The sequence below is a fragment of the Pempheris klunzingeri genome, chromosome 15 (assembly GCF_042242105.1).
Source record: "Pempheris klunzingeri isolate RE-2024b chromosome 15, fPemKlu1.hap1, whole genome shotgun sequence".
Taxonomy (NCBI): domain Eukaryota; kingdom Metazoa; phylum Chordata; class Actinopteri; order Acropomatiformes; family Pempheridae; genus Pempheris; species Pempheris klunzingeri.
The window spans coordinates 4208968-4233660 of NC_092026.1; the positions used below are offsets into that span (position 1 = coordinate 4208968).

Here is a 24693-nt window from a genome sequence, read left to right on the forward strand (position 1 = left end):
GTGTGTAGTGCTCATCAGTGATGTCACTCCAGGGGAGTCTGAAAGGTGATTAAAAACCATTTGCTGTGGGGAAACACTGGTTAGGATGAAGTCATCTTGTGTCCACAACAGATGCTGTTTACCACCTGGTGTGACTCAGCGCTGAATCACACTTTAATCAATATCAGTGTGAACAAAGTAACAGTATATTTATTTTTTCCTGTAAGGTATCATGATGACAGACTGTGAGATTTTATTGTGAAAATGTGCTTCATGGATGAGCAAATAGCTAAATTAGATATGATAATAATCTAATGTGGGAGAGGGTGGATTATAATTTTAAAAAAAAGAGCAAACCTATTTCTACATTTAACAAAAATGTAGCTTCGTCAAGGGCTTTTTCTAATAACTCAAATTATTCCAAGCAGGGAAATCAATGCATCACAGCAGCCACAGATGCACAAGAATCGAAATGCGTAGTAACTTTTAAAAACTGGAATACTATATACATAACAATATTAACATACATACAAGTATACAGCAAAAACAGAAATACAAAGTCTTCACATTTAGATACAATGCTTTCCCTATTACATGTACTAAACTGATGATAAAAAACAAAATAGAATAATAATAATAATATCTAGAGAATAAAAAGAAGAACCAAGAAACGTATCCTTAAGCTAATACATGAAATAATACATATCATGTGTGCCTGCTATTATTCTGAAAATCCTGACCGGAAGCGTGCCGTCCGTCCTGTGTGCCTTGACCGTGCCGGAGCTCCAGCCCCCTCTGTGTCTCTGTCCCAGCGTTGCCATTCCGACGCACATCCCTCGCAGACGAGCAACAGCCCCGCGGAGTTGGTCAAAGTGGAGTACGGCGGTCTCTCCCTCTCCCTCCCTCCCTCCCTGCGGGCTCACACCTCCTCACCCCCGGGTCTCCATCCTCCGCCGCGGCCCGAGACATGCGCCCCTGGACTGGACGGCGGCTCGCTGTGGGTAAAGTCGCGGAGAGGTAACGAGGCTGAGAGAGAGAGAGGGCGCAGCGTAGCACCGCATCCACAACTCCGGAGGAGAGCGGAGAGGAATACCGGGACCCGGGTGAATGCAAAATAAGGAGAGGAGGCGCTCGGTTCTTGGGGAGGATTGTGCCGGCATGGGGCGGTGAGAGCCCGCATGGAGACATGAGAATCGGGGGAGGAACAAAAAGCTCTGCTGCGGCGCCCTGCGTGTGAGTCTCCATCCATCCGGAGGGTCCAGTCTGCACACCTTTATTCATGTTGCAAACGCCTGTTTTATGACAATGGATTACTTGCTGTGGGTGTGCAGCCTCATCGTCCCCGTGGTGCTGGCTGTGGAAGGTACGTCGTTTTATATTATTATCATTATTATTATAATCATTATGATTATTATGACTACTTTTGCCCCCCGTCTGTGAACAATGGGCTGTTTGGGTGCGTTAGAATTTGGCATCAAAACCACCTCATTGTCACCCAAGAGAGAGAGAGAGGGAGATAGAGATAGAGGGGGGAGATATATCAAAAAAAAAAAAAGACAGTGAATGCAAGGGAACCACGTAGAGGAACAAAAGTGTGCATTTTTCTCTGTGACAATTTGAATCCTATCGGGGTCAGCTGCAACACGCTGCTCCTGCACGGTGGAATCACATCTGTAAGCCAGACTCCATTCGTGTTTTGGTTAATTAAAGCTGCTAATGTAACCCGCTCTGTTAAATAGGTAATTCCTCTGAGTATCAATCTGCTCTCTGATTGTAATCCATGTACACATGTATCTGCACGCCTCGTTCCCCCTGTGTGTGTGTGGTGTGTGTGTGGTGTGTGTGATGATATCCCAGTGTTTCCATTGCGGCTGAAGGACTGCCCTGTTGCTATTGTCCCTGTTGTTGTCACACCCACAAGCTGAGTGTGGATGCCCACCTGCCCCACCTTTTCTGCCCACAGCAACCAGAGAGGTTAGATCCACACCAGGGGGACGGCTCGGAGGGGCGTCCCTGCACTGTCACTGTAAAACAGGAACACACTCCTCACATGATGAATGCCAAAGGGTTTTTAAACCTGCTGCTGGGTTCAGCCACCAATCAGTGGCGTAGACGCTGAGGGCACAGCGGATCAGTCCGGGGCCCCCGGAGCACCGCGGGGGGGGGACACACATGTAAAACATATTAGATGACAAGTGTGAATTAAAGGTCAATGGCTTAACAAGTATGCTGCAGCCCCCGAAGCTCTCCATCACCGGGGGGAGTGTCGCTCCAGGGAGAAGCCCACCCTCGCCTCTGCTGCTTCCCACCCAGCAACTCGTCTCTCTCTCTCTGAGCTGTAGCCACATTTCTCTGCCTCGCCTCCTTCTCTCCTTCTCTCCTTCTCTCCCTCCCCGTCCAATCTGCTTCTCGTGGACCGTGGCCAGACCGATCCCTCATCAATTCTGGTGTCAGCAAGTAAATCAATGCGGCGGCAGCAGCCCCCTCCAAGTCCCAGTGGGCTCTCACGCCGTGATGATCAGCCCAGTTTCCCCCCCCAACACCACCTCCACCACCACCACCCTTCCCCCAACCAGACCACGAACTGTTACTTAAAGCTCAGGGGTTAACTAATGTTTGTCCTCTGGGGATAAACATGAAGGGCAGATCATCGGTTGGGTTTAAATGAGGGGAGAGAAGCTTTCTTTCTTTTTTTTTTTTTTTTCTTCAGCGTGTCGTTTATTTAGCTGCTTACTCAGTGCGTTTTAAACACATGGCTTGAATCTGGAATTTTTCAGATTGGCAAGTGTTTGCGCATGGATGATGCAAGCTGGACTGCAACTTGAAGTGTGTGCTTATTTACAAAAGCCACAGTTGATGACTTATCTCCAGTTCGCACCAACAGACTGCAGTAAAAGCCTCAGCGACTGTGACATTTTTATGTTGTGGACTATTACTCTCATTTACAGTCGGCGTTTACTGTACTCTTATTTTAAAAGCCCGTAAACTAGATGGATGACCACTCACAAAGCATTTTGGAAAAATAATCTGCAGGACTTCGTATATATATATATATATATGTGTGTGTGTGTGTGTGTGTGTGACTGTAGGAGAGGCGTCAGGCACCGAGCGTTCAGATGCAGATTTTCACATTAACACAGAGCTTCATTCACATTTTTCTGCTTTTTTTGTGCTTCAGAATATCAACAAGAATGATTTTTTTTTTTGTTGACCTGTAAAAGCAGATTCAAGCGGCACCGGAGAGAAATCGAATTAGATCAGCTTGACTTGTTCAAAAACCTCAACCTGGCCGTCACACATGACTGTTATGGCTGTGATCCTGCAGAGAGAAATGTGTGCTTAAATACAAATGAGCCTTTGCTTCGAATGAGCTCAGAGGTCAGCTGTTGGAGCCTCTTCGCACCGCCAATACAAGCGCAATTGATCATCCTCTCCGATCGCTGATGATGATGTTTGGCTGTTAATATTTCATATGTTTGCTCGTTGGCAGTGTCAGTGTAGTACGAGGCGAGGCCTCCCTTTCATGATGCACCCGCTCTCACAAAGTGAATAAAACATTAGCATGTGTGAGCGCACTGAGAATGCAGAGTTGTGTGGCATTTTGGCTCCAGCGGGGGATCAGAAAAAAATGGTAAATGCCACGGGTGGTGATGCTCTAAAGTTCCCACTGCAGCATTGTTTTCTTACCCCAGGGGCAGAATGACTCCACCACTGCTGTAGTTTTATGGGAGGAGGGGGGTGGTGGATTTCTGGATTTGAGTTATAGCAGCGAGGCGATCTCAGAGGCACTGTAAACTTGACAAGGAGGGGGGAGAACTGTGGAACAAATGGGATCTTTTTCAATCCCAACTGTTTTTTTCCCATTTTTTTTTTCTAGGCTTTAGTGAGTTGACGATAACACACTTTGGTGAGGAGAGTTGTTGGCGAGCGATAACCTTTTTCATGTTGAAAGTTGAGTGCTTTAGAGCAACACGCGAGCCTGGACTCAGATGTTAAGCCTGCAGATATAAAGTGTCATCTCCTCCTGCTGGCTAATAATAGGTTTTTTTTAAATAAAAACACTACGATTCTTTGAAAATCTTTGTAGAGAAATTCTGTTTTATCTCGCTCCACACGAGGTCAGAGGTCAGGTTGAGACAGGAATAGCTGCTCGGGATTCAGGACCTTGCTGCGGAGTGCTTCGGCGGGGTGAAATCCTGCTTACACGGGTGCTTGAACCCGGTTTTTACAGATGTGGAATGGTCCGTCTGCTGCCCCTGCATGTACACTGTGTGAGGTGAAGCCTGCTTAAAGGAGCATCAGCCCAGACCTGTGGTTAGCTGAGGCTGAGCGACTCTGTCTCTGTTGCCTCTGGGCACTGGGACAGAAAAGGGAAGGGGTGACGCGCCGGATCAGACACCCAGGGGACGGTCTGGATCAGCTGCGTGTAGTCCAGGAGGACTCAGTCAGCCGTGAGCCACAGTGGGCCGAGTGAAGCCGAGCAAAGACAACAGTGGCTGATTTCACTGATTAGTCCCTCCTCTCTGGCTGAAAGTTGTGCTAATCAGTAAAACAACCTTGTTCACAATCCCATATTCGGGCTCGACAATTTAAGTTATTAGCTGCTGTCACTCACGTCCCCACATAGAAAACACTTTCATTAATGAATAACAGGACTTGATTTTATATTTAAGGCTCTGCTTGCAAATGTACATTTGCTTTGTTCATACATATTACTTATTAAACATTATGCAGAGGTAAATTTGATCTCCATTGTCAACAAAGATGGAGGCAGCCACTTTCTCCTTTTTAAAGTTCACTATTTTAACTTTATGCAGCACTAATCATCTGTTTATTCAAACCCACCAGCCCACTTTTCTCCTCTTAAAACACTGTTGTCTGCACATAAATAAACTCTGGCCAAGGCTGCAAAACTAATGCACGATTCCTGTCGCTCACCCTCGAGAAAAGATCAGGCGACTAGAACTTCATGTGATTAGTTTTTGCTTGTTAATTCAAATGCAATTCATTCACTAATTGATATGTAAAACTAGCTGGAATCCTGTTACACAGAAAATTGGTTTTCAGAGTCGCACGTTCGATCAGCTGAAGACAGAAGTGTACCTGCTCTCGTAGAAGTATGAAGATGTTTTGGCAGTCGTATGCAAACATTTACATGTGGCAGCCTGATTAATGATGATCCATTAACTAATCGCATAAACTCACAGTGACTTCATCATCATTTCCTAATGGTGATAAACAGGAATTCATGATGCATCCTGCTCCCAGTCAGGCTTTAAAGCAGGTTTTAGTTTTGCACTGCTTAAAGGAAAAGTTCAACGTTTCGTGAAATGCGCTTGTTTGCTTTCATGTTGAGGGTTAGATGGGACGATGGGAGCCAGCAGCCGGTTAGCTTAGCTTAGCACAAAGACTGGAAAGAGGGGGAAAGAGCCTCGCTAGCCTCGCTCTGTCCAAAGGGAACTAAATCCAGTCTGACACAAGCCTTTATAAAACAGCCATTTGGTGCTCTTAGAATAATATTTTGTCCAAATTAAAGAAATAAAATCTACTGAGCTTCAGAGGTGTTATTTTATTATCCAGCCAGGCTCGCTGTTTCCTCTTCAGTAGCCAGCTGCTGCAGTGGCTTCATATTTAGCTGATAACCACGAGGATGGTATCAATTGATCTCATTTAGCTCGATGTAAGAGAGAAGATTTTTAACAGTCAGTTGCACCTATCCTTTTCAAAAAGGCTGAGATGAAATGATTTTTTTTTTATAATTGTCTGATTATGTGCAAGAGCAGTGGAAAAACCAAAACTGATTCTGATTCTAAACTGTGAATAAGCATATTTAAATGTGTGTTTTTTTTACCATTATTCTAAAGTATATGTGATCTGAGCTGCAGGCTGAGGTGGACAATGATCTGTCCAGCTTGGTTTTATTTTGAGGGGGAACAGTACGTGCCGGGAACACTTCATACCTGCTGTAGTGAAGGACTGCACATCAAACACTAGCTGTCAACTCAAGCACACAGCCAAGCTCATTTGCATAGAAACAAAGAACTAGGAAGTCATCCTACTTGGTTTTGGTCTTGTCTGTGACGGCAGTGTAAATGTGACCTCATGAAGCACTAAAGTGAGGAGCGACAAATGTGTTCAGTTCAAGTATCACTGGATGCCTTTTTTTTTGGGTCCTCGCCTCCAATAAAAACACTAATTTGCCCGACTCTCCACACCACCGCAGATCTAATCTATGCTGTTGGAAGGTGAGATCAGTGTTCGTTATCTCTCGTCCTGGAAGAAAAAGAAGAACAGCCATTGTTGTCTCTCTAATGTGTTTACAGCACAGACTGTAAACAGCGCGCACATCTCAGCTCAGCAGCTCCAGATGGGCCAGTGATCTATCCACTCAATCAAACAACTTCTACTATTGACACACCAAAGCCAAAGACACCGTGTTCTGCACCGACTCTGTCCTCTGCCTTTTAAAGCAGCGCGTCAGTGTTATACAACATTATTATCTTTATTGTATTTTTAGGACAACATCGTGAGAGCAGAACAAAGCCGTGCTTTTTGGAAAGAGTGCTGCTGTTGTCCCACCCAGGACTTGCTATTTGTTTACCTTCTCGCACCCTCTTTTAGCGCCGTTATCAACGACTTGTGAGCAAATGGTGCACAGCAGGCGTCGTGTCATTGAGTCTCTGTGAAGAAAGTGTAATTGTTTCGGTAATTATGTGCCAACAACAGTGGGAACAATGGGAGTCAACGCGGCCACAGCTGTGGAGAGACAACTTCTAGAGGGGTCTCTTCTTCTGAGGTGTGGGATGAACTCACTGGACCGCCGCTCAGGTGACGAGCGATTGACAGCCAGACAACAATGCTCATTGATCTTGCTGTTTATTCTCTGCCTCTCCGCTGATTGCCGTTCCAGCTCTCGCCTCCTCGCAAAGTCGTAAACAGCTAGGTGAAGAAAACAACTGCTCGGCTCACCTGTTAACTCAGATTCGACAAATCTGAGCCGAGACGCGTCGCACTGAGGTGCCGTCGGGCATTTCGGGTTAAAGCCTCCCCCTAAAAGAGTTGTATTAAATTTCCCTGTGCTTATATGACCTCTCTGAACCGGTGCTAGTTAATGGAATATTTCCTACTGAAGGCATCTTGGAGGATGCTTTGTTCTTAGTTCCACAAATGAATTTTGAAAGGGTTGCATTTGCGAGTGCCAAACACAAAGAGAGAGAGAAAGCCTTAATTAGGCAGCATCACAGATATGCTATGATTGTCAGTGCTTTCAAAAACTGAGTGCATGTGGGTGCAGGTTATGAAAGAGACAGAGAGGAAGTTTTACCTGCATCCTTTGTGTGTGTGTGTGTGTGTTTGTGTATGCTGCTTAATGCTGTGCAACAATTTGGTTTTTCCTCCTTCCACCATTTTATTCAGGTTTGTCAACCTCCTCCTACTCTCTTTTTTTTTGCAGAAACCCTTATGGACAGTCGGTGGGCAACAACAGAGCTGGCTTGGACCACGTTCCCAGAGAGTGGGGTGAGTGTGTGGATGTGTGTGTGTGTGTGTGTGCGTGTGTGTGTGTTGCTTTTGTGTTCCCTTTTTTTTTTTTTTTTTTTTTCCCTTTAACAACATTTGTTCCATTTGCTTGTTAATAGAGCCCAGTCTGCCTTGAACAGCACACCTCCTACTGTTTTATGTCTTTGTTTTTGCAGTGTATGTTTGCTTTCTTGGATACTAAAAAGCAAATGAGAAGCACACTGTGTGTCAGTGTGTGGAGGAAAATCAAAGACGTCAGTATTTAGAAAATGTTAAAAGCTTGACGAACAAATATAGTACTTTCAACAAGCAAATGAGCAAACACGAAGATACACGATGCAAATCCCCACAGTGAGTATGGGCTATTAGGTAGGCCGTACCTTGCATGTCTCCCCAGGATAGAGAGCCTGATAATTGAAAGCATGTGTCTGTGTCTTTTATAATATGGGCCCACGAACGCATTACAGGCAGGAATTAAGGTTTTCAGTTGATACCCCCTATAGGAATGGCGAGAAAATAAAACAACATGAATTTGACCCCAGGGCTAACAGCCTGACAGACCTCCCCCACTCCCGGCCAGTGTAATTTGTCTTCGCTACGTGAGCGCAAAGTCAGTCAATGGAAATGGTGGGTTTCCATGGAAACGATCTTCGGCAGCCCTCCTCCTTCCTCTCCCTACAAGGGCCGGCTCTGAATGTCCTAGCATCCATGAAGTCATATGTCACGACTGGCGAGGCAGCCCCTCTCCTCGCGCCTGACAAGCCCATACGTTCGGGGGCCCGGCAATTATCATATTTGTCAGGTAGTGCATCAACGTGTTGCTGGTGATTTACGACATCTAATGCTGACTCTTGGGCTCATCGTTTGGGAATAAATTGCACAGGAGCTCAGAGACGTGAGATGAGTTATGCATTATTTTCTTCCAGTTGAAATAATCAATTTCTGGGAAACTCATTTGTTATGGAAACTAAGCATTCAGTCCAAGAGGGAAATGGGAAAAAAATCAAAAAAGATTGACTCCTCACAAGGTTATTTTCTAATGGACTAAATTTATTGACCAATGAAGCCGTTTATCATATCCTGTAAAGACCTGTGTTAACAACATATAAAGCTACACAGGGACAATATTCTGATTTCTTTGCATACACACAAACAAAAGTCCTGTCCATGTCATGCTAGTCCATAAATGACTCCTCCAAGGTACATGATGTAAAAAAAGACATCAGTCCACGCGGTATAATAACCACAACAGATGCAAATATCTCCTCTCAGGCTATATGTGTAGGCATGAGAAAATATATATATTATATATATATAATATATTCTGCATCAGTTCAAGTGCTCAGAAGTGCTGCCACAGTGCAATCATACTGACAGCCTTGCATTTAGATCTCCATTTTAATAAATAACTCGCTGTTTGCATTCTAGATGTATGGCAAAAGTTGCCATTTTAAAACGCACAGTTTTATGCTCTCAACTCTCGTAGCACAGATGGCAAATTTATATGTAATAGAAACCAAATCTCGAGGCTATTTTGATTGCGCTGCAGCACTTATAGTTATAGAGTGTGTCTCTGGTTTGTGTAATAGCCACTGTAGAGTTAAATAAATGCCTATCGGGCACATTTGTGACAATCCTAGCTGCACAACGTCCCCGTTTTCCAAACCCCCGACACGTGATCGGCATCAGGACTGTTAGTCAAACAGGCATAATGTGTGAAATGTGTTTTAATGGGAAAATGTTTTCTATTAATAATCCGTAATGATTGAAATTTTCTGAATGATTCTGGCAATTAGAAGCATTTTAGCTGCAAATTATTCCTCGCGGGCCACATGTGCACAACACAGCGTGGGAACGCGCGTGTCAGCGTGCATGTGCTGCATTTCTCTGTTCTGTTTGTGTCAGACGTCTCTTTGCTGCTTTGAATGCCCTCTGTGCTTGAATGGTTTGCATTAGGATGCACTGCAATGCACGAACATTACTCAACATTAATTAACATAACGTAACATTAACATATTGGATAAGTGAGTCTGTGCTGTTGCTCACTTGTCGCTGAATGAGGAACAAAACTATGTCGCAGGGAGAAAAACTATCAGGAAATCAATTCAATTTAGTCTCATTTTATTCTTAAAACTATTCTGCTCGTCTCCACACTGTCTGCATCAGTCGTCCACGGTGCTCGCTGTATTGAATTTTTCCACATTCCCTGCTGTCACCTCTTCCTCTGTCACAGTGCGTCTCTGTTGTTTCCACAGTGGGAGGAGGTTAGCGGCTACGACGACTCCATGAGCCCCATCAGAACCTACCAGGTGTGTAATGTCCGACAGCCCAACCAGAACAACTGGCTCAGGACAGACTTTATCCCCCGCAAGGGCGTACTGCGTGTCTACGTGGAGCTCAAGTTCTCCGTCCGTGACTGTGCCAGCATCCCCAACATCCCCGGCTCCTGCAAAGAGACCTTTAATCTGTTCTACTATGAGTCAGAGGGGGACACGGCCACAGACACCAGCCCTCTGTGGAGGGAGAACCCTTACGTGAAGGTGGATACTATTGCCCCAGATGAGAGTTTCTCTCTGCTGGAGGCGGGCAGGATCAACACCAAAGTGCGCAGCTTCGGCCCGCTGTCCAAGGCAGGCTTCTACCTGGCGTTCCAGGACCTGGGCGCCTGCATGTCTCTCATCTCAGTCAGGGTCTTCTTCAAAAAGTGCTCCACAACTATTGCCAATTTCGCCGTCTTCCCTGAGACCGCGACAGGGGCAGAAGCCACCTCCTTAGTGATCGCTCCGGGGGCCTGCGTGACCAACGCCATGGAGGTGTCCGTCCCTCTGAAGCTGTACTGCAATGGGGACGGCGAGTGGATGGTTCCAGTGGGCTCGTGCACCTGCGTCGCTGGCTTTGAGCCCTCTGCGGACGGCACCCAGTGCCAGGGTATGTGTGTTTAACAGACGTTTGGACTTTTATTTAACCAAACCTCCTTTATATGCTCAGTGCAAGTCACCTCAGTCTGTGCCCTCTTCTCTGCATTTATTGTGTGGCTCCTGAAAGGGGGTGAAGGAGGGTGGAGGAGAGTATGAATTAATGAGGTGTTGCAGAGAGGAGCAGCATACAAATATTGTGAGAGCAGGACGGCAGGGAAAGAAAGATAGCGTAAAGGCACAGAAGGAAGAGGAAAACGCAGATAATAGAAAGAAAAGGCGGCAGAAGTCCAGAGAAGAGAGATATTAACAGAGAGAGAGAGATAGTGTGAGTTAAAATGTGCGAATTGCCAAAGATGGGATGGAAACAGCAGCCAAGAGGAGAAGAATGAAAGGAAGGAGGGGGGGCTGCAGGAAGTCAAAGACAGACAAGCAAAGCCTCCTCTCACCTGGGCGTGAGAAATAGTGTCTAACATGCGCAGGAGAGCTCATTCGTTGCCATTTGGCGGCTCAAGGTTAAAAGCTTGCCGCCAATGCCTGATAAAAAGCTCTCTGGGGCTTCAGCAAGCGGTTGCGATGAGGAAGTGTAATTTCCTCCACGGCCTCCCGTTAGTTAATCTACAGGCGGCCACACTCATTAACACCATTCAGACCAACGTGAGCCAACACTGCCACGCTAACATTAATCACTCAGACATTTCATTTCTTACCTCAGTCTCGCCGCTCGCTCGCAGCCAAACACTGCAGGAGATGGAGAGAAGGCGAAGAAGAGCAGGAGAGGAGAGGAGAGGAGAGGAGAGGAGAGACAGCAGAGGGGGAGAGGGAAACATTACAGTATCAAAAACAGGAGAATCATCGTGTCCTCCAAAGAGGTTTATGAATGGAGGCAAGACAGTGGGGTGATTCAGCAGCCACCTCGAAAAAAGAAGCGAGGAAAACAAACAAATAAAAGAAAGAGATGATGCATTGTGTAGTAGAAGAAAAATAAATCAGATCACAGAGTGTTGAGCCTAAAGGTCTCGGTGAATTATGAGAGGGGGGTAAAAAAAAGTCCATTTTCATCTTATCTTCTTTGGCTTTTTATTGCTCGGTTTTTAAAGCTACGATGCGGGGCCATTAGCTGCGCTGATTTCCCTAAAAGTGCCATTGTTGGGAATTAGGGAGGAACTTGAGTTCAAACTGAAAGACCACTTAGCCTAACTAGTTAATCACACTCTCTCTCTCACTGGCTGGGTTTTATGAGCCCTCACGCTGACAGGACAGATGTTTGCCAGAGACCCCACTTTTACACCACCAGTTAGGAATGTGGCAAACAGTAAAACGTGGGACTCTGGAGGCTGATATATCCAGACCTTTTGCTGCTAATCCCCTTTATCTGAATCCTTCTTTAGTCTAGGCTTATGCTGGTTTATCCTTAAGACTCGATATCAGCCAACCTTCAGCGTGACACTTTGGAATTCAAATTAATCGCTTGGACACATCGCTTACGATTACCATACTTTGTATATTTCTCTAATAACTCTCCTCAGCTAATTCGCGTCCAGTCCGATGTCCCTTCATTTGATTTGATTTATTGGCTTATTATGGAGCTGTTCTGCATGCATGTGGAGGCCTTGTTTGTATTCAGCGGTGTGGTTTTGGAGAGCTGAGGAGCGAGCAGACACTGATTGATGGGTTTAGGGTGTATCCCTTTTCTCAGAAGCATTCTCCATCCCTGTTTGTCTGACAACAGCAATCTCCTGTCAGCAGTCTATCTTCATCTTTATCCTCCTTTTCCTCCTCCTCAACATGAAAGTTAGCTGTCATCCCGACTCTCCTTTTGGGGAGATTAATGTCACCTGGTAGAGAGAGTGGAAATGAAAGAGCAGATGCAAATATATAGATAAGACCTCATGCTTAAGTGCTCACCGTTTCTCACATACATACCCACATTTTCTCCATAAATATTGAGCTTCGCGGGCACTTCACAGGTACAGTTTTTGTTCTGTGACAGACGTGACAGCCGCTTGTCTTTTAGATAAGTGACAGCACGGCGTGTTTTTCTGGGGTTTTTTTGTTCTTATTGTTCTTATTGTTCCTTTTGTTTTCTCTCCTGCTCATCCAGCTTGCATCCCCGGGACCTTCAAATCCAAATTCGGGGAGGGATCCTGCGCTCCCTGCCCGTCCAACAGTCGCACCAGTGCACGAGGAGCCAATATTTGTCCGTGCCAGAGTGGTTTCTACCGCGCTGACAGCGACCCCCCTGACTCTGGCTGCACCAGTAAGTCACCCTCTACTGCACAGACAAAAAAGATCCTCAGATTTTCTTATGCTGAGTCTCTCTTGAAAAGTCAGAACAGTAAGAGTAGCATGTGTGAACATATCCCTGGTGTTTGTTTTGTCTTTAGGGCTGCTTTGGTTGAAATTCTCATTACTAAAAAGAAAAAAATAAAGTGGCTGTTGTCAGTATTTTTCTAATTACAAAATCAGATGACAATGTGAAAACAGTTACCGTGTGAAAGGGGTGGCATGTAGTGATTAACTTGACTCAAATCTGCAGCCCCCCTTCAGCCTTATGGAGCTTTATATTGAGTTTCTCTCATTGTTTAGCTGTCCGGCCTCAAATTTGCTGTTCAGATTCGCTCTCACGCTCTCATTGTGCTGTTTTCGGCAGCAGCAGATAGCTGTTCGGAGTGAAAGAGCTTTAAAATCTCACTGTACACTATCTGTTCAGCACCAAACAGACAGGCGTAGTTAGAGACTAGCTGGTGAACATAGTGGAGCATTTTACAGCTAAAGAGTCAGATATTTCCCTCGGGAGTTGGTAGAGAACAAACACAGAGCAAAAAGAGAGTCGGTAGTGGACTTACACTTACTGCGTGGCCTGAAATACGTCTTAATGAATGCTAATGTTGCTAAGAAGTTCATATCAACTTAAAGTACGAGTATGCAGTCTGGAAAGGCAAAAAAAAAAAGCCAGGATTTGAAAAATTTCCTGCAATTCAGACTGGCAGCAAAATTTAACAGCTGTCATGTAGCACCAGTGGCAATTAGGGCAAACCTTTGGACCTGTAAAGCCCTCTGAGAAGATCTACTCTGACGCAGCTGGCTGCATGAACATGAACTTGAATGGCTGCAGGTGTGAGCCTTTGGCCAAGGGTTAGCATAAGGCTAAATTATTAGCAACATTCAACATAGTCACAAATCACCTGCTTTCATTATAAATCTACATACACAAGATTTCACAGGAAAAGGAAGTTAGCGGTTAACAACGTCATCACACAGTTCTTCATCTCTGAAATGCTTCGCTGATATTGACTCCTAATTTACTGCGTTTTCTGTCGTTTTGGTAAGTTCGTCTTGTTTGTGCTGCCTCGCAGGGTAGACGGGTGTCGCTACTGCCGGAATAGCAGCTCTTTCGCCATCAAATCACTGGCTAGATTTTCTAAAACCTGAAAACAGCAAAGAGGAGCTGCAGAAGTCTAGTTTTCTGTCAGACCACTCGAATTACAACATGCTGAAAGGTTATTAGGGAGTAAACTGCCGACCCCAGCGTGTAAAGTTGACGATGTGTTAATATTGTGCCCACAACTTGTACGTTTAGATTTTCTTAATATTTCTGTTGTGCTAGCCGTTGATGAACCATTTTTGGTAACAAATGCCAATGTTGCCACTGACATTGGATTTGAGCAATCCCTGTGTGGGCGGTCACTAAAAATAGCTTCAATACTGAATGAAACACTAAAATCACTTCACAGTTAACCAGCTGGGACTCCACAAACTTAACACCACGATGGGCCCTCTGAAATGATGAATCGCTGAAGTGTTGCCAGTGCACAGCAATAGCAATACCAGCCCTCAAATATCTGTCAAATACCATCATATCCCATTTTTAAAAAGGGTAAAATTATGTTTGGTTGACATGCCGCATCAACAAATCTCTGCATGTATTCCTAACTAGACTAGTTGTTCTACATGGGCAGGCTTGCTTGTTCTGTGCGGACAGGCCTCTGAGAGAAGTCCCAGCAGTCATGCTGATGGAGAGCGACATGTGCTGCCTTGACCGTGTAAAATCACCCCCCAGGGGCCTTTCGCCGCGTTAAATGACACACACGGCCCGCAACTGTCTTCCCCAGATCCTTGTCACAGGAACACTGTGGACACTGACCAGTGCGCACAGGCAGGCGGGCAGGGACACAAGCACCACCTCCGACTAAACACGCAAACACACACAAACACACGGGCCTGACAGATCTGTCCCTGCGGTCTGTCAGAGCTGGTGCCAGGCAGCCTGCGCTTTGTGTTGGAAGCGGTGTGTTGCACAAGAGAGGCTCAGCCAGTCAATGGCCGGCAGCTTGGGCTCAGCGTGTGTTTTAGATGGGTGTCCAATTAGAAGAGGCTCCGCTCTGAACTATGCCTGCCTAATTAGAGAGGACAGGACGAGTGAAACGGGGCGAGCCGAGCTCAGAGGACAGGCGGTTTCGGCCGACGAGTGCTGACGGCCTGAGAGCCTTCGCCTCTCTTCCCCCTTTTCTCTCTCTCTTTCTCTCTGCTTTAGACAGGTTAGAATTTCTAGCTGCTGGAAGCTTAGAGGGAGAGCCCTTCTCTTCTCTGGCAGTAACAGGATGAAAAGCATGTTCGCTGAACCAATCTTTGCTGCCCCCCTCTGCGGTTATCATACTTTATCCAGGTTTCAAACACTCGTCTTCACTGACAAACGCAGCACTGCTTATTGAGACGTGGAGGCCTTGGGTTATTCTGATACAGGAACACGGGTTTCTATCAAGAGTGGATTAGCCACGTTCCACGGGCACCAACAGGGGTTATGCATTGGAATAGGGGTGGGTTACAGTGTGGAGCAACTACAGGGTTGTGCTTCTTGTAAAGGAACATTACTTAGTGATGAAATGTGGTGTTCTGTTTGTCCATGACAAACGTTGTATTTATCCTCCTGTTTCAGAATATGTTGATTTATTCATTGCACCAGGAAGGATTTTTCCCCGTTGTTGTGTTTTTCATGTTTCTATGCCCTTTGCTTCATCGTAAGGATTTGTTTGAGGCGTGTAAAGCAATCTAAAACATTTATTTGTGCAAAAGGATTTCATGAAAAGGAATAGGATTACACTCTTTGCCTACTTCTGTACATGAAGTACTTGCTTTTATTGACTTCTTACAGAGATATTAAAACATTTGCTACCCCACTGAGGGAGGATAATGTAAGCCCTGCATAGGGAACATGACTAAAGCCTCAGTTGTGTGTTTTTCTATCCTGCCCACCTTCTCAAACACCTTTGTGTGTGTGTGTGTGTGTTTGTGCAGCAATCCCATCAGCGCCTCGCAATGTTATATCCAGCGTTAACGAGACTTCGCTGTCCCTGGAGTGGGAGGAGCCCGAGGACACAGGCGGGAGGGGCGACCTTGTCTATAACGTGGTGTGTAAGAAATGCCTGCGAGACCGCAGCCCCTGCACGCGCTGCGATGACAACGTGGACATCGCTCCTCGCCGGCTGGGGCTGAGGCAGAGGAAGGTGGTGGTGAGGAACCTGCAGGCTCACACCCGCTACAGCTTCGAGGTGCAGGCCGTCAACGGGGTTTCTGGGAAAAACCCCATCTCGCCCAGCTACTCCACAGTCAACATCACCACCAACCAAGCCGGTTAGTAGAAGATCATCTGTCAGTGACGTTGGATGTGTCCACAGTTAATTCATAGAGCTGCCCCGATCAATACCACTTACCATCACAATGAAACGGGCTGATTAGTAGATCCTACATTCAGTCAGTGTCAATGAGCATCTTAATGAGCTGGGAGCATCCAAAGCAGCATTAAAACCAACAGTAAACATTGTTAAACAAGCTCAGTGAGAGCGGCGGATGGGGGATCTCTCGGCTGGAGCTTTTTCCCACAGAGTTACAGGAAAGGCAGATTAAATGTTAAGTATACTTTATATCTCCACTGTCAGCATTCAGCCCACTGTCAACCAGGCATCTTACGTTACATCATCGGCAATGTCACCTTTCACCATCTCCACTTATTATTTGCAGCGTCATCATCAACCAAACTGCTCAGCACCTTTCACAGGCTGTAATTACTCTTTCAGTTAACCTGCACTTAATCCACCTTACTGCAGTTTATGGACCCGAGACAATGACTGTCAGTTGAGTCACTTTCAGGCGTCACAAATCAATAACCTGCAGAACAGCGAAGGTGAAACATGTTGCCGTTTTTCTTAAACCGTTCAGGTTGAAGTATTTTTAATAATAATTATCTCACTGTGATGGCTTCTGACATGGAAAAGAGAAAATCTTGGCAGCTCAGAACTTAAAGTTTCCAGTACTTGAAAGTGTAAAGCACACTGTGTCCTCCCTCGTGTGCAGCGCCCTCGGCAGTGCCCACCGTCCATCTGATGCGCTCCACCTCGGACACTCTCAGCCTGTCATGGCTGCCCCCAGAGAAGCCCAACGGGGTCATCCTCGACTACGAGATTAAATACCACGAGAGGGTAAGTTGTGACTTTTTAGCTGGTGCCTTAATGTAGGTCAGAGCTCACGTCTTATTGACTCTGAGAATCTACTTTTCCGGCCCTGTACAGAGAAACAATTTTATGGATGCTGAGAAATGTAATATTTAAATGTGACATGTGTGTGGGGGGATTGGTAGAGTCTAGAAATATCTATTGTCGGGGATTATGGGCTAGTCAGACTCAGCATCTGCTGATGTAAATGCTGCGTCATTCGTATTGATCGAAATCCTTCGTAAAGCCCTGCAGATATAAGGCATACATAGAGCCCTGCATCCAGGCGGGCCAGTTCAGGCCGGCTTTAGTAGCCGGTTTGCGTGAAAGCTTAACAGTGTCAAAAACACTGCAGAGCGTTTCTGAGCTGTGGCAGCTGAGGTAGAGCGGGTCGTCCATCAATCGGGAAGTCTGCGGTTCGATGCCTGTCTCCTCTAAGTCAGCATGTCGAAGTGTCCTTGGGCAAGACACTGAACCCCAACTTGCTCCTGATGCTTCAGTGCGTGAATGTGTGTGAAAGAATAGTTTCCTCCAGCTTAGATTCCTCGTGTGTGAATGAGGATGTGATGTAAAAGCGCTTTGAGTTGTCGGAATGACTAGAAAGGCGCTAAACAAATACAGACCATTTACCATTTATTAGGGAGCTTATGGAAGCTTATCGCAGTAACATCATGTCAACATCAACATCATCTACCCCGCTGTTTAGACCTCCATCTCGACAATACTGAGGCAAATGTTTGAATTATTGCACAGACACAGTAAGATCATCTCTGCGTTATTTCTTCTTTCAAAAGTGACTTATTTTGATTTTATCGTGCTAATTGAGAACCAAAAGCTTCCTCTCCTAAGCGCTGCAGCTTTAACCGTGCCGTGTTTTGCTCCAGGGTCAGGCGATGTCCCACACCGTAACATCCCAGCACAGCTCAGCCAAGGTGGAGGGGCTGAGGGCCGCCACACCCTACGTGGTGCAGGTCAGAGCCCGCACCGTTGCTGGATACGGACGCTACAGCAACCCCATGGACTTCGGCACCAGCCTTCACAGTACGGACAGCCTCTCTCCTGCTTTACAGTCTGCTCTGGATGATCTGCTGCTCCAGTTTCCTTAATGAGGGTTCATGCTTAGTAGTTTTTTTATGGCCGCCTTAATTAGTAGCCATTACACATGCAGCACAGGCCACCCTGTAATCCCTCAAGTGGTGGTTCTGGTGTTATTTACTCATTTGCTTTGCGTCTGTGTGTGTTATTTGGTCCAGGTGACCCTCAGAAGTCGGTGCAGGACCAGCTGCCTCTCATCATCGGCTCGGCCTCCGCAGGCCTGGTGGTCATTGTTGCCTTGGTGGTTATCGCCGTTGTCTGCCTTAAGTAAGTCTTTGATTTTTATTACTGACACCCTCGACTACATGTTTCATTTTGTTAGTTAGACTGTGAGCAAAAGAGGCTCATTAAATTTTAACGTGCTTTCACAGGGTGTATACTCACTCTTTAGCTTCAGAAAGGAGCTCTGGAGGAGGAAAAAAAAAACAGAGCAGCTCTGCGGTTTCATCTGATAGTCGAGTCGGATATTAGTTTCATTCATTGTACCTGGAAAGGGTCAAGACTGATTACGTGAATGTGACTTTGTTCATGTGCTGCTTGTTTACAGGAAGCAGCGCAGCGGCTCTGAGCTGGAGTACACAGAGAAACTGCAGCAGTACAGTAAGTTTATGTGTTCATCTTGGGAACTGTCTGTTCTGTGATCCTCCGGTCACGCCAGTACAGTTAACCCACTGATTCAATCAATTATCCAATCACCTGATTGAGACAGTCAGACCATTTCTCTGTTTTCTCTGAAGTCCTGAGCATGTTGTCTGCATGATGTTTGTCCCGACCCTCAGTTTTGTATGTGGTCGTTTTTATATGGTGTGTTTTTAACATTTGGCCCCAAAGAACAGATGAAACTTTGGCTCATTTTAATTAATTCATTTAACAAAGATACATAAATAAATAAATGTTTGTAAAAATTTGGGCTCTATATGTAAAATTAGTTTGTTAAATTCATTAGAAAATGTCCTCTCTGTGGTTGCCATCCAGCCTTTGGAGGTACAGGAGGTGATGGTGTCCAGCCAGTCAACAGTCCACAGCAAACAAGAGTAAATAAATGAGATAAAATATGGTAGTTTGTGAGCTACAGGCTAACTGTTTCCTCCTGTTTCCAGTCTTTATGCTAAGCTGAGCTAACGTTCTCCAGGCTTCATATTTAGATATTAAGGCTTGAGAATGGCATCAATCTTCTCATCTAACTAGCAAGAAAGTGAATGAACATGTGATGTTGATCTCAGCTGTATCACACAGGCAGCTACGACTAGACGCTGACTTGTCTTTGATTTTTTGTTTTTTTCCACCTCAGTTTCTCCAGGCGTCAAAGTGTACATCGACCCTTTCACCTACGAGGACCCCAACGACGCCGTCCACGAGTTTGCCAAAGAGATAGACATCTCCTGCGTGAAAATAGAAGAAGTCATCGGAGCAGGTAAACAACGGCGTTGTTTTTGTCCAAGAGGACGGAGAATAATTCAGGTTTATCAATCATTTATTTGAAAAGGACTTTGCCATCAAGCCTGTTCTGTAAGAGTGTCCTCTCTGGGAGAAAGGAGTTAGGACACAGTGTGCATGAGAGCTGTGAAGTGAAAATCTTCTCTGTACCTCTTTCCCCTTTAGTCTGTTTTTTTTTTTTCTCTCTCCAGCGGCATGATGTGTCCTAACTTCACCTCAAATGACAGTCTGCTCCTGCTCGTTCAACCTTCCTCCCTCCCTGTCTTTTCTTTCTTTCTCTCTTTCTTTTTCTCTCTCCCTCGTGAACACAGGCACCAAAAGCAGAACCCTAAAGTTCCTCGCCCGTCCCCCGTCTCCCTTCACCACTCCCAGGTTGCACACTCGATCGATACCGGTCACTCCCTCTCGCCCCAAATTCTTTGAGCCCTGACCTCCCGTCCTCTCCTCGAGTCCTCTCCCACAGTTGATGTTGACCCTCAACTCTTTCAAATCGACTCCTTCACTCCTGAATCCGACCAGTAACTTTCCCTCTCCCCGCACTTTCCCCAACTTCCTCTCTCCCTCCACCCCCTCCTCTTCTCTCCCCTGCTCACTCGACCCCTCTCCCCCATTACCCTCACCCCCTCCACTTCCTTCGCCCCCCTCGTTCTCTCAATCCAGGTGAATTCGGCGAGGTGTGCCGCGGACGTCTCAAGCAGGCCGGTCGCAGGGAGATGGTTGTGGCGATTAAGACGCTGAAAGCGGGCTACACCGAGCGCCAGAGGCGGGACTTCCTCGCCGAGGCCTCGATCATGGGCCAGTTCGACCACCCCAACGTGATCCGGCTGGAGGGCGTCCTGACGCGGAGCTGCCCCGTCCTCATCATCACCGAATTCATGGAGAACGGAGCGCTCGATTCCTTCCTCAGGGTAAGCTTGGCGGGAGGTGCGTGCCACAGCACCTCTGACAGAGAAGATTACTTTCTGTTTGTATCAAAGCTGCGAGGAACACACACACATGCAGTCATTCACGACACCTCTGGGTTATCGGAATGTTTTACTCTCTGTAAAACACCCCGAGGCGCTCGCTTGCTGAGTGATAGAGATTAAATGTGCAATATAACGCCTGGAGACAGGCATAGTGTCTCTGCTTGACATGACTGACTGATGCTGACAGGCTTTCCAATGCTCCAACTCCTGGAGGAAAACTGTCACACGGCAGACCTTTGGATAGGTTTGCTTCTGTGTATTAGAGAGTCTTTGTACGACTGTAGAATACATTACTGATCAGAGTTTTCGGTTCAGACCACCACCACCTACACTAAACGCTGAACAAAGGCAGGATGAGAAATGAGGTGTCACACAGTACATTTCCAGCTGCGTGGGGGCGATTACATGTCATTTACATTCAATAAAATGTGTTTTCTTGCATGGCTGCACTGCAAAGAAGTCTACTTACTGTAACTGTTGCAGGCTGGATGAAGTTGCTAAATGCCTCTGGTGAGTCGATGTCGAGCTGCAGATCTTAAAAGCACTTTATCTTTCAGCAGCGTACCGATGATTGTTTGCATAGACGATTTTTAAATTTCTGGTAGAGCCACCGGCAATATTGATGAGCCTCGACATTGACCAACTTTAATATCTCTTCGTTGGAGTTTCACAGGGCTGGGTGTCACTTTGAAGGCCTATACAGGAATTTTATGATTTGACAAACTTGTTGAATGTTAAAACTGTCACAACCCAAGCAGCCGTGCAAGAACTTTGTCTAGATTAAACAGCAAACTATTTAAATTTAAATCCCTAGATGCATGATTAAAGTGTAAGATACTTACACTTGGCTCTACAGACACATTTCAGCTAGTACAAAAAAAACACAAATATTATTAATAATTGTAATCTGTCAAGCATGATTACAAACGTTTGCTGCTTCCAGCTTTTCTAATGTGTGAATTTGCAGCTTTTATCTGTTTGTCATCTTTCTGAGTTCTGGACAGTTGAAACAAGCCGTCTGAAGTTGTTCTCTCAGGGATATTTCCACCATGTTCTGTCGTTTTATAGACAGAGGAGTCATTAATTAACCAGAAAACTAATGATCAGACTGTTTGATAATGATTTGCTGGTTGCAGACTGTTAATATATCTTTAAGTGGGTGTTTTTGTCTTAATTTGAGGAATATAAACATGTCTTTCTGCAAAACACTTTAATATGTACTGTATAGTTTAGAACTAATATTTTCTTTTATAACTTTCCAAAAATTTGACTTGAAAATTTGATTAAATATTAAGTAAACGAGACTCCGGATCTCGTCTGGCACTTACTGCCTAATATTGGGACCCACTCTGTGCTATGGACACGTTTTAGTCTGCACCAAAAATGCACAATAATTTAGTCAAAATGAATTCACAACAAAACAATCTATTTGAAACAGCTGCAACTAAAAACCTCTTTCATTATCGATCAATCTCACATTAATCATGTTGTTCATGAGATGTGAAAAACAGTGAAAAAGGGCCTGTGGAGGCATCGTCACGCAGCTTTAGTCCAACTGACTGTTCATTATCATGTAAGTCAAAGAAAAGCAATAAATCCACCCAAATATTTGGACAAGTGACTTAAATAATAAATCAGTTATCCGATAATTGCCAATTAGGTGTCTGTCAGAACCATCACCATTGTAACAGACACTATTCCTGATTTCTCTGTCGTTTTAAAGACCAGACGGTGAATCTGTTATTTGAAAAGAAACTGGGCCGATTAATCGTCAGTGATCATTAGACGCAGACCCCCGTGTGAGAGTTCAGCCTTCCCTCCTTCTCACCCGTCCTCTCAGTCAGCTGTCGGGCAGATAACACAGAAAGCTCGACCGGCCTGTGCTGTCCTCACCCTCCGCTCTCCCCCCCCTGCTCTCCCGCCACTGTCACACTGCCTGTGACTCAGAGGAACTCGGAGTTCTGCTCTGCCGAGGAGGCTATACAGTTAACTCACACACACACACACACACACATGCACAGACTGTTCATGTGTGTGTCATGAGACTGGGTACTGCAGCTGCCAGGGAGACACACACACACGACATATGCACATGTAGGAGCGTTACAGATGTACAGATATACACACCACTGCATGAAGGCCTGCTATGAATCATGGTTGTTTACACATCCATCCATCCTGACTTGTTTTGCTGTCAGACTTCACTGGAGTGTGCCGACTACAGAGCAGAATGTTTATGCTTTTGTCATGTCACATCTTGTGTTCTTTGCTTCCTCATTGCGGAGTCAAAGAAGGGATTGATTATGTTGAAAATAGTCCCCCCCCCCCCCCTCAGAGTCTACATAAAATATTCAGGGCATGAAAGCAAAGCTCCCAGCGCAGCTTCAGCTTCATCCAGGTTTGCAGAACATTTTTTATGTCAGTTAATTGTGTATTGACATCTCATTGATTAGTTTCACGCACATTGAGCCTCCGCAGGTTAGACTGCTGATTTATTACCATCTCCAGTTCATCCCGTCGTGCCACGCTCCATAAACACGCAGAATTGTGAATTAAACCCTGAAAGCCCTAATCTCACATTTGTTTTCTGCTTCTCCAACGTTAACATAAAAGGGCAAAATTCTGCAAATCAAGGACTTTCAAAAAAATACGCTTTGAACAACATGCATTTCTAATTCAGCTGAAGGGACCATTCTTACTTTAATGCTCACAAGGAGATGAATGCAAACAAAGCTTTGCGTTGCCGCCTGTTCCTGCTACTAGTTTGCGTCTGTTGGGGAATGAGAGAAGAAAAGAAATGCTTGCAGTTTGTCTGCTTTTAGTTTCAACGTTACGGTTTGATTTTTTGTTTTTGTGTGGAGTCAATATTGAGCCTTAATGAGTTTAGTACGACAGTAAAGAGTCTAATTAATCAGCTAATTGGACAGCATGCGTGAAAAGGTCAGCTGTCACTGACTGTCGTGAGCAGCCGTGAAGCATTATGACAGATGTCATGTTTATAAGGCCTCAGTGACTGATTGGCCGTCTCTGCTGCTCTCTCCTTCTCCTTATCTCCTATTCTCTTCCCAATGGACTCTTTCTGTATTTCAACTCATCCTTTTTTGTCCTCCTTCCCATTTTTCACTCCCTCCTCCTTGGTCATTAACCACCTCATCCCCCCCTCCTCCCCGCTCTATCTTTGTTTTTGTAGCTGAACGACGGGCGCTTCACGATGACACAGCTGGTGGGGATGCTGCGTGGCATCGCTGCAGGGATGAAGTATCTGTCAGACATGAACTATGTTCACCGAGACCTCGCCGCCCGGAACATTCTGGTCAACAGCAACTTGGTCTGCAAGGTCTCCGACTTTGGCCTGTCCCGCTTTCTGGACGACACATCCGCTGACCCCACTTACACAAGCTCCCTGGTCAGTATTGTCTTAGTGTGTGTGTGTGTGTGTGTGTGTGTGTGTGTGTGTGTGTGTGTGTGTGTGTGCTAACTCTCCTCTGTGTTTGTATGCTCGGCGCATGTTTAATTGAGCTTGTTAATTTGATCCCCTTCACTTGTTTCACACGTGCATATGGATGCATGTGTGACTGTTCACGTGTGCCAATGTTTGCCTTAGCGTGCGAGACCGTCTGTGAAATTTGCATTAGCGTCTGCACGTGTGTGTTCACGCTGCCTCCCTGTGTGTGTTGTTGTAAGACTTTAGCATCTCCCAGGGTGTTGATACCATCCCCCTCTCTCTCCCTCTCTCTCTCTGTCTCTGTGTGATCAGGGAGGGAAGATTCCCATCCGGTGGACGGCGCCAGAGGCCATCGCCTTCAGGAAGTTCACGTCTGCCAGTGATGTGTGGAGTTACGGCATCGTCATGTGGGAGGTGGTGTCCTATGGAGAGAGGCCATACTGGGACATGAGCAACCAGGATGTGAGTTAGCCCTACAGCCCCGTGCTACAAACACATATCTGCAGACCGAATGCATTCAGGGAGTTTAATGTCTAAGTTTAGGGCTGGTTCAGAGTTTCCCTGAGCTGTTGTGGCTTTGATTTCCACGTGACATGTTGGACCCGGGCCCGTTCTGCTGTCTTTATCTCCTTAGTGCACATGCTGGTGCAGCTGTGCGTCTGTGTTCTAGTTTTTACCACCTTATTTACAGCCCTGGCCTGCCTACCCTCTACAAATCCATACTGCAAAGCCTCCCTCCCCCTCACACACACACACACACACACAAAGGCATACTCAGGAAAAGGCTTTTTTTCTTCTACAGGCGTTGTTACCTGTAGGCTATCTGCGCCGCACAGACATCGTAA

The 24693-nt window shown here is 45.8% G+C and overlaps 1 protein-coding gene across 1 annotated transcript in view; it reads left to right on the forward strand.

Annotated features, from left to right (window-relative positions):
* The first annotated feature begins 1240 nt into the window (after positions 1 to 1240).
* Positions 1241 to 24693, forward strand: part of ephb3a (eph receptor B3a) — a 29149-nt gene continuing 5696 nt past the window's right edge. Inside the window, exons 1-13 of the mRNA XM_070845330.1 lie at positions 1241 to 1342; positions 7433 to 7497; positions 9753 to 10425; positions 12517 to 12672; positions 15711 to 16046; positions 16767 to 16891; positions 17788 to 17944; positions 18157 to 18265; positions 18546 to 18598; positions 19290 to 19412; positions 20096 to 20343; positions 23594 to 23809; positions 24161 to 24310. Coding sequence (XP_070701431.1) covers positions 1279 to 1342; positions 7433 to 7497; positions 9753 to 10425; positions 12517 to 12672; positions 15711 to 16046; positions 16767 to 16891; positions 17788 to 17944; positions 18157 to 18265; positions 18546 to 18598; positions 19290 to 19412; positions 20096 to 20343; positions 23594 to 23809; positions 24161 to 24310 — 2475 coding nt within the window. The 5' untranslated portion in view covers positions 1241 to 1278. The remainder of the gene's footprint in view (positions 1343 to 7432; positions 7498 to 9752; positions 10426 to 12516; positions 12673 to 15710; positions 16047 to 16766; positions 16892 to 17787; positions 17945 to 18156; positions 18266 to 18545; positions 18599 to 19289; positions 19413 to 20095; positions 20344 to 23593; positions 23810 to 24160; positions 24311 to 24693) is intronic.